General features: G+C 38.5%; 1 protein-coding gene across 1 annotated transcript in view; it reads right to left on the bottom strand.

Annotated features, from left to right (window-relative positions):
• Nucleotides 1–10002, bottom strand: part of ATP8A2 (ATPase phospholipid transporting 8A2) — a 498496-nt gene that overhangs the window by 411820 nt on the left and 76674 nt on the right. The window contains exons 13-14 of the mRNA XM_034663775.1: nucleotides 7325–7369; nucleotides 5139–5214 (exon numbers count right to left, since the gene is read on the bottom strand). Of these exons, the coding sequence (XP_034519666.1) occupies nucleotides 5139–5214; nucleotides 7325–7369 (121 nt within the window). The remainder of the gene's footprint in view (nucleotides 1–5138; nucleotides 5215–7324; nucleotides 7370–10002) is intronic.

Genomic DNA, 10002 nt, shown 5'->3' with positions numbered 1-10002 from the left:
GCTGAGATGTGCCCCCAGGCTTATCTAGTGGAGAAGGTGGGAGGTGGGGACAGACCCTGAGGAAGATAAGCACTTTCTGGCAAGACATCTGCTTTAGCTGAGACCTGATCATGGAAGCACAGGGAAGCTACCATCTTCTATGAAAGGCAGGAGACCACTTCCACAGGCCCCCAAGTTCCAGAGGAACCTGGGGGTCTCAGGTTCTTGGGTGCCTCTACCCAGGAGACCCCAACCCTAGTCCCAGGGTCTCCTTCCTACTAGACTTTGGTGCAGATGATTTTGTGAGGCTACCAATTCAGCCTTCTAAGGAGTTCTGCCAATTTTTTAAATGTTTTTTTATTATATTATATTAGTCACCATACAGTACATCCCTGATTTTTGATGTAAAGTTCGATGATTAGTTGCATATAACACCCAGTGCACCATGCAATACGTGTCCTTATTACCCATCACCAGCCTATCCCATTCCCCCACCCCCTCCCCTCTGAAGCCCTCAGTTTGTTTCTCAGAGTCCATAGTCTCTCATGCTTCACTCCCCCTTCTGATTACCCCCCCTTCTTTATCCCTTTCTTCCCCTACCGATCTTCCTAGTTCTTATGTTCCATAGATGAGAGAAATCATATGATAATTGTCTTTCTCTGCTTGACTTATTTCACTTAGCATTATCTCCTCCAGTGCCGTCCATGTTGCAGCAAATGTTGAGAATTCGTTCTTTCTGATAGCTGAGTAATATTCCATTGTATATATGGACCACAGCTTCTTAATCCAGTCATCTGTTGAAGGGCATCTCGGCTCCTTCCATGATTTGGCTATTGTGGACAATGCAGCTATGAACATTGGGGTGCATATGGCCCTTCTCTTTACTACGTCTGTATCTTTGGGGTAAACACCCAGTAGTGCNACTGGGTCATAGGGTAGCTCAATTTTTTTAACTTTTTAAGGGACCTCCACACTAGTTCTGCCAATTTTATGATTAGGTCTTGGGCCTGGTCTTTCGCAGTATTGGCCTTGGAGGCAGGAGTTGAAGGAAATATTTAAAGGCTGCCAAGGATGACTCGGGGTTCCACTCTGGGCCTTACGTTGGTAATTCACTGACCTGGGCTCATTGTTCTCTCTCTTCGATGTACACAGTGATCAGCAACAATCAGTTGCACAGACAATTCAATGAAAAAGAAATACACATATAAAAATGTAGTAAATGGGAAGAAAAAAAAAAAGATTGCTTTCTCCTGCATCTGAGAGCCATGGAGTCCAGCACGTCACCTCATCCCACAGTGAAACATGAAAGAGGGTCTTTGAGTTCATAGCTAATAGTAAAATATTTCTGAGAGCTATAAGGAGGAGCTGCACACACTCGCAAAGTAGCGGTAGGCCAGACAACATTCCTAAAGATAAAAAACAAGCCCTAAGACAAAACCATTCTAACTTTGGTTCTCTAGTTAACCTGACACTCTATAATAAATTAAAGAAAGGAGACAAACTCCATTTGCAGCCTATGGATAAGATGTTTGTAATCTATTTTAAACAAGAGCTCCATGTTTGAAAATAATTTTTTTTCTGTAACTTCCAAGAAAAGTCTTTTATAACTTCAAAGACCTGATTGTTGAAGACTGTATGTGTGTGTGTGTGTGTGTGTGTGTGTAATCTTTTTAGAAGTTAAAGCTTTTATGTGTCGAAAAATATACATATACTCTATCATTTTAACCATCCGTAAGTGCATGATTTGGGGGCATTAAAAACATTCACATTGCTGTGTACCCACCACTATATCTATACCCAAAACTTCCATCTTCCCAACAAACTCTGTACCCATCAAAGAGTAACTCCCTGTTTTCACCTTCCCCTAGCCCCTAATAACTTCTACTCTGCTCTGTCTCTATGAACTTGCCTATCTTAGGTACCTCATAATCATAAAATATTTGTCCTCCATTTAACAGATTTTAATCTGCATGAAATGCCTTATATATGTAGAAATGAGTATTTTTTACTTGATGAATGTAAAAAATAGAAAACTTGGCATGTATAAAATTGGAACACCAAATCACAGCTATCAAGTATTAAATGTACATATAAAAGCAATTTCTTCTTGAAGACTCAGCTCAAAAGTTCCAGGCATAATGATTCAAAAAACAAAAAAAACTGTATATGTTCTTCCTTGGTAAATCTTTGAGAGATTATCCACAAATAGGAAGTCACGGGTTAGTAATGTAATCAAAGGACCACATGAACCGTTTCTTGAAATTTTCCGTAGGTTGCTTCTTTAACAGGCAAATTCCATCTTGGCTATCAGCCCACACAAAGCTTAAAACATAGTCCTAAAGTACCCAAAAATCAAAAATGATGACCCAGGAAAAACAAAAATTCTGTAGCAGATGGAAGTACTCTCTTAGGAGGAAAGTAAAGGTTTTCTTGGTCCAAATGCTTTAATTTTAGTCAATGGTCCCAAGACAATTTAGATAAGAACATGGGATATCTATAGGCTAAAATCCGGAAATGCTTCTTCCCTTTCCTTAACCATATTTTGGCAAAATAACCAAGTGATTTAAAAAGCTCTATATTTAAAATGTTTTAAAAATCCATTAGGTACACTTAATCCAATCTCACATTTTCTGAAAGAAAAATATTGGAGCCTATGGTCTTCATTATTTATAGTCGAACTAGATGTTAAATGTCAATGGGATAATTCACACAGTAGCCATGATCAGAAGGCTTCAAACACAGCTTTAAAAAACACTGAACTTAGGCAAGTAGGCTTTTACTAAACAATTAGAAAATAAATTCTCCAATCCATGGCCACATTATGCATTTAATGAACTGTGAGTGTCCAGATGATTAAAATATCCTTTAAAGTCTTCACACTTTCAATGATGCTTATGATAACCTAAGTCAGGGCTTCCTGTTCGTAAGGGCTGCATCTGCCCCCACTCTCCATGGCCTTCCCATTGGAATAAAAGGAAATTTGGCTCAGGAGGGTAGAAGGTGAGGGGGAAAAGGAAGAAAAAAGGAGCTCACTAACTTCTAGAAGAGTGGGGATCCTTCCGAAAATGCCTGACATTGGTCATGGGACAGGAAATGCTCATTGGAGGATCCTGATCCAAGTTCAGAGCTCCACTCAAAGGTCAAGAGAGGACAGGCTCAAGAAGAGCATGTGATCAGCGGTCAAAACCCCAGCACACATGGTTCAGTTTTGAAGAGAACGTCTTGTAAGCGTATGTAAATTAACTGAGCTCAGTATTTCAAGATTCCAAAAATCGCGATCCCAGCAGCAAATAGATCTCTTCTCCAAATGAGATTTGCCCCCTGTCCACGGGTTTTCTATACCAGCCCAAATTTTAGGTGAATGCAAACATTCAGTGTGGGTGCCCACAATGTCCACATTGCAACAGTTATGTTAACCCTAACACCCACCAAAGAGATCAGACTCCTTTATCTACACAAAACAAAATCACTTTCTCAGGGAGCGGTACCATACCTATCCCTATGATGTAAAGGTATACAATGGCTCCTAGTGATTTCACATCTGTTTCCCCAATTAATAGAAATCCCTTGAGTGTTTTTTATTCATTTCTGCCCCTAATTCCTACCAAGGTGACTGATATAAACTACCAAGATGAATGAAAAGATAAATGAGTCTCTTATTTAAACAGGGATCCACGCATGTGCTGCTGTTTCTGAGCCTACGCTGGGATCCCGAGGTACTCCATGCACTAGCCTCACCTCACTTCCTCTGCTGCTTTCTCACCTACTGATCAGGCCAGGAAAACAAACTTCATGAAAGGAGACTAAGAGCAGTTTCCTAAGCCTCTAGGACGCCCTTCCACCTTATTTTTCACTCACCACCCCAATCTGAAAAGACACATTTAGTCAACCTTAACACTCTCTGAGTACTATTTGAGAATACCCGAGTCCTCTTTTCAGAAAGCAAATCCTCACAAGGCCCAGGTATCCTCTGACATCCTTGATTAAAGCTACCCTCCTCCACAGAAGCTTCTTCTGAGAGCCTACCCTTCTGCTTGGAGAACCTCTAGCCTAGTAGCTTGACCGACCTCGAGCACTGAAATTCAAAAGAAAGACCACCTCCATGCCTCTGAGAGTGACACAGAGCATGGACTTCAGCACACCCACTGTGTGGTCTGGGACCACTGCAGCAGTATCGCCGGGGGCTGAAACAGAATGTCTGTATCCCAGCCTACGGATGTGGGTGCCTCACACACTCACAATGGAGAACCATGGCTGGGAAGGTTCCAGCATCAACAAATGGGCAAGTGTAATAGAGAACAGGAAATTTCCCCACTGAGACTTCCGAGAAAATCTTAAGTATATTCCACCTTAACCAAATTTTGGAATGATAAAGTTTTAATTTTGCCCTAGCTTTAAAATGTTTTCCAGAAAAAAAAACAATGTCAGATCTAATCTATACCGATAAAGCCAGTTATAAATGTTTCGATCATTAAATACTTTTGTAAGTTGGTATTTTTCAAAGTAGCTTTTAAAACAAATTTAGGCAATCCTATAGTTAATCCGTTGGAATAGTTGAGATGATGTGATGTTAAGAATCCAACAGACTAAAGTTCTTTGTCTCATTTCTAGATTTGCTTGGTGGTAACTCTTGGCCAAATCAATATTTTCATGCAGCTTCCTAGCACCTCTCTGGGGAGACTCAAGTGCTAGAGGAAATACACATCAAATGTTTGGCACATAGTAGGACGCTATATATGCCACATGTTGTTCTGCCTTACTTTCCTCCCCTAAATTATCCTGGTCCAAGCATATTGAGATTGCTTTTCAAATTGCATGACCTCTTAGATTCAGAACTATGAAGAAATAGTACTGCAGAAATCTTAAAAAGCAAAAGAAATCCACAATATTAAAGAATTTCATGGTAAGACTCATCTCAATCTGGATGTGCAACTTTCTATCTTCACCACATATTTAATTCAGCTTTTCATTAACTTATGCAGAGTGTTAACCACATACCATTTATTTAAGATCACTTCCCTGAATACTAACACCAGAAAAGTAAAACTGCGTCTCTTCCCCAAGGCCTAAAATTACAAATTTCAAGACACTACACATACACATAAATACAAGCGCACCCTAAGTTATGTAATGTCCTAGAAGCAAAATGGTGGCCTTACGTGACGATCTTCGATGTTCTTCAAGAGCCTGGGGTCATCAAAGTCACATGAGTCACTAGGGGTAGGAGGCATCCGGCTGTGAGAGAGAACAGAAAATATCTATTCAATTCAGGGGTTCCTTTAAAATTAACCCAAACCTAGTAAGAATCTGTCTTCAAGAAGAACTACACCTAAAAAGCCTATAGGGGCATCTGGGTGGCTCAGTTGGGTAAAAAGCCTATAGATTATATTAAACTTTGAAAGATTTGGAATACTGTATATTATTTCAAACCTTGAGAGGGAAAAATTTAGCCCGACTCTAAGCAAAGTATTTTATAAGTTGTTATAAACAATGACATAGTTACAAGGAGAAGTAACAGGCTTTATCCCCAAATGAATAATTATTCAAGAGTTAACAAAAAACGACATAATCATCATACCTACGTTTATAGCCACCACAGCCCTACTAAATTTATATTTCTACATACACTTAACATATACTACAGCACTAACTATATTTCCCTCAACAAATAATATAAAAATAAAATGACAATTCGAAACCACAAAAAAGACAATTTTCCTATCCACTTTGTCACTTTGGTTGATCTGTTTAACTTCTACCAGGGAAAACTTCAGAATATCTGCTCAAAGCAGGTAAAATAAGAGGAATGATTGCATTGCATCTGTGCAATCATTTATGGCCAGAGCTGATATGCAGGAGAGAGAAGGAGGCAAATAATTGTCAGGAAGAAAGTTTGATACGGTGACTGTGTGCTACCACACTGAAGAAAATGCGAATGGTGAAGTATATTCCTGTATCCCCACCTCCTCCTGAAACTCCTTCAGAACAAATACAACAGAAGGAGTGACCACAGTCAAAGTGATGGCAGACTTTTAATACAGCAGAAACCAGCAGCTTACAAAGGGACGCACCTAGAACGCAGGCTGATGCCCCCAGCAGAATCTTGGGAACTCTGAAGAAATGGCAGCCCAATGTACCTGTCAGATAAAGGGACCGTGGAAAGCAGGAGAGGTTCCAGGTCCATCTGAGGAAGAGTCAGGAACCCTCATCCCTCATAGCCAGGCAACTGAACCTTTGGCACCCAGCAAGCCATGGAAGGTTTATCATTTAGAGAGGTTAAACCAGAGTAACCTTGGACCCTGCCACACTGGGCATATGAGCAGGTATAGGGTAGGGAATTCTCTCCAAAGACAGGAGTTTTAAGTGAAATCCTTTATACTCTGATAAGTATGATCACCGGCCCTTTACCTCCACTCAGCTCCCATAACAGCTGCAATAGCCTGGAAAGTTCTTCTCATGAGAAGAAGTCTGAGAAGTTTATAAGAAAGATAGATGCTAACATCCAGGGACCCTCTAATAAGACAGTGCATCCTGGCTGATCATCATCCCATAGGGAAGCCAGTCAGTCATCAACTACACTGTCTCCCTACACACACACCCCTGCCAATCAGCTTTGTTAGTATATAAATCTTAAAATATGAGCACACATCATCACTAAACCTAAGAGAAATGCAAATCAAAACCAAAATGAGATATCACTTCACACCCACTGGGATGGCTATTATATATAGTAAAGAAACAGAAATTAACAAGTGTCATGAGGATATGGGAAAATTGTGTGTTACCGACAGGAATGTAAATGGTACAACTGCTGTGGAAAACAGTTTGGCGGTTCCTCAAAAAGTTAAAGATAAAATTACCACACAACCCACCGATCCCACTTCTATGTATAATCCCATAAGAATTGAAAGCAGAGATTCAGATACTTAAATACCAATGTTCATAACAGCATTATTCACACTAGAAAAAGTAGAAAAAGTCCAAATTCCCATCACCAGATGAATGAATATACAAAATGTGGTATACACACACAATGAAATATTATCCAGCCTTTAATGTGAATAAAATTCTGATACATGCTACCATATGTATGTTACAACTGTGAAGACATTATGCTAAGAAGTCAGAAGTGAGTGGGAAGTACTAAACCAAGGACTTGCTATTTTTTGTTAAATCCTTGTAGTTCCACTACACTTTTAAAACCATATTCATGTTTAAAATTTCAATTTAGTTCTCTCTTGGAATAACAAAAATGAAATTTTATTTACAAAATATTCAGGTAAAAATGCCAATACAGAATTCTTCCTTCCCACTAAAGCATCAAGAAGTGCTAGAATCCACTTACCAAAAATCATCTGAGGATGGTTCTCTTGTCAATTCTGGAAAATGACTGCCAGAAAGAAGGAAACAGAGTGGTCACAAAACTGTGAACAGAAGAGGCACTCCCACACAAACATTCTGCAGGATAGATCACAGACAGGCCATAAAACAGTCTTCATAAATTTAAGAAAACTGAAGTCCTGTCAAGCATCATTTCCAACTATAATGGTATGACTAGAAAACAATTACCAGAATGAAACTGAAAATTCACACATGCGTGGGGACTAAACAATATGCTACCCCAATATGCTAATGGGCCGAAGAATAAATCAAACGAGAAACCAGAAAATACATGTTAGGACAAAAGAAAATGGAAATACAACATAGTAAAACTTATGGGATGTAACAAAAGCAGTTTTGTTTTGTTTTGTTTTGTTTTGTTTTGTTTTGTTTATTTATTTGACAGAGAGAGAGACAGCCAGCGAGAGAGGGAACACAAGCAGGGGGAGTGGGAGAGGAAGAAGCAAGCTCCCAGCGGAGGATCCCAATGTGGGGCTCGATCCCAGAACACCGGAATCACACCCTGAGCCAAAGGCAGACGCTTAACGACTGAGCCAGCCTGGCACCCCGTAACAAAAGCAGTTCTAAGAAGGAAGTTCATAGTGACAAATGCCTACATCAAAAATCAAGAAAAATCTCAACCTAATATTACATCTCAAAAAAACTAGAAAAGGAGAACAAACGAAGCCCAAAGTTACTGTAACGAAGACAGTAACAAAAATTAGAGCAGAAATAAATGAAATAGAGGGAAAAAAAGATAGTAGAAAAGATCAATGAATCTAAGTGGTTCTTGGAAAAGATAAACAAAATTGACAAGCCTTTAGCTAAACTCACCAAGAAAAAAAAAGAGAATTCAAAATCAGAAATGAAAGAAGAGAAATTACTACCGATAACAGAAATACAACAGATCATAAGACACTACTATGAACAATTATATACCAACAAATTGGACAACCTATAAAAAATGAATAAATTCCTAGAAGCATACAACACACAAAGACTAAATCATGATGAAACAGAAAATCTTAGATTGATTACTAGTAAGGAGATTAAGTCAGTAATCAATAACCTCCCAACAATCAAAAGTCAGGTTCAGACAGCTTCATTGGTGAATTCTCCCAAACATTCAAAGAATAATACCAATCCTTATCAAACTCTCCCCAACAATAGGAGAGAAGCCCAAACTCATTTTACAAAGTCAGCATTACCCTGACACCAAAATCAGACAAGGGCACCACAAGAAAAGAAAATTAGAGCCCAATACCCCTGATGAACATAGGTGTAAAAATCCTCAGCGAAGTATTAGCAAACCAAATGCAACAATACATTTAAAAAATCATACACCAAGATCCACTGAGATTTATTCCAGGGATACAGGGATGGTTCAACATCTGCACTCAATCTGCACTCACAAAAATGTGACACACCACATTAACAAAATGAAGGATAAAAATCATCTGATCGTTACACTAGCTGCAGAAAAAGCATTAGACAAAATTCAACATCCATTTATGATAAATACTCTCAACAAAGTGGGTATAGAGGGAACATACATCAACATAATAAAGGCCATATAGGACAAGCCCATAGCTAACATCATACTCATTAGTGAAAAGCTAAAAGCTTTTCCTCTAAGATCAGGAACAAAAAGATGCCCACTCTTGACAGTTTTATTCAACATAGCACTGGATGTCCTAGCCATTGCAATAAGGCAAGAAAAATGAAAGGCATCCAAACCAGATACAAGTAAAACTGTCACTATTTAGAGATAACATGATACTATATACAGAAAACCCTAAAGAATCCACCAAATAACTGTCAGAATAAATGAATTTAGTACAGCTTCAGGTTACAAAATCAATACAGAAAGGTCTGTTGTATTTCTATACATTAGTCATGAGCTATCAGAAAAGAAATTTTAAAAATCCTATTTACAATTGCATCAAAAAAAAATACCTCGGAACAAATTTCAACCAAGAAGGTGAAAAACTTATATACTGAATACTGTAAGACATGAAAGAAATTGAAGATACTAATAAACGAAAGATACTCACACTTGCAGACTAGAAGAATTTATATTAAAATGTCCATACTACCCAAAGCAATCTACCGAGTCAATCCAATCCCTACCAAAATTCCAACAGCATTTTTCACAGAAATAGAACAAACAATCCTAATTTATATGGAACTACAAAAGACTCAAATTGCCAAAGGAATCTTGAGAAACAAAAACAAAGCTAGGGCCCTCACACAGTCTGATTTCAGACTATATTACAAAGCTATACTAATCAAAATGGTACAGTATTGGCATAACAACAGACTCATATAGATCAATGGAACAGAAAAGAGAGTCCAAAATTAAATCCACACACTTAGGGTCAATTAATTTCTGACAAAAGTACCAAGAATATTTAACAGGGAAGAGACGATCTCTTCAATAAATGAGAATATTGGCCAGCTACATGCAAAATAATCAAACTGAACCACTATCTTCACTATATACAAAAATNGGCTAGGGCCCTCACACAGTCTGATTTCAGACTATATTACAAAGCTATACTAATCAAAATGGTACAGTATTGGCATAACAACAGACTCATATAGATCAATGGAACAGAAAAGAGAGTCCAAAATTAAATCCAC

Source organism: Ailuropoda melanoleuca, chromosome 7 (genome assembly GCF_002007445.2).
Source record: "Ailuropoda melanoleuca isolate Jingjing chromosome 7, ASM200744v2, whole genome shotgun sequence".
Taxonomy (NCBI): domain Eukaryota; kingdom Metazoa; phylum Chordata; class Mammalia; order Carnivora; family Ursidae; genus Ailuropoda; species Ailuropoda melanoleuca.
This window is presented reverse-complemented; position numbering and strand designations above follow the sequence as displayed.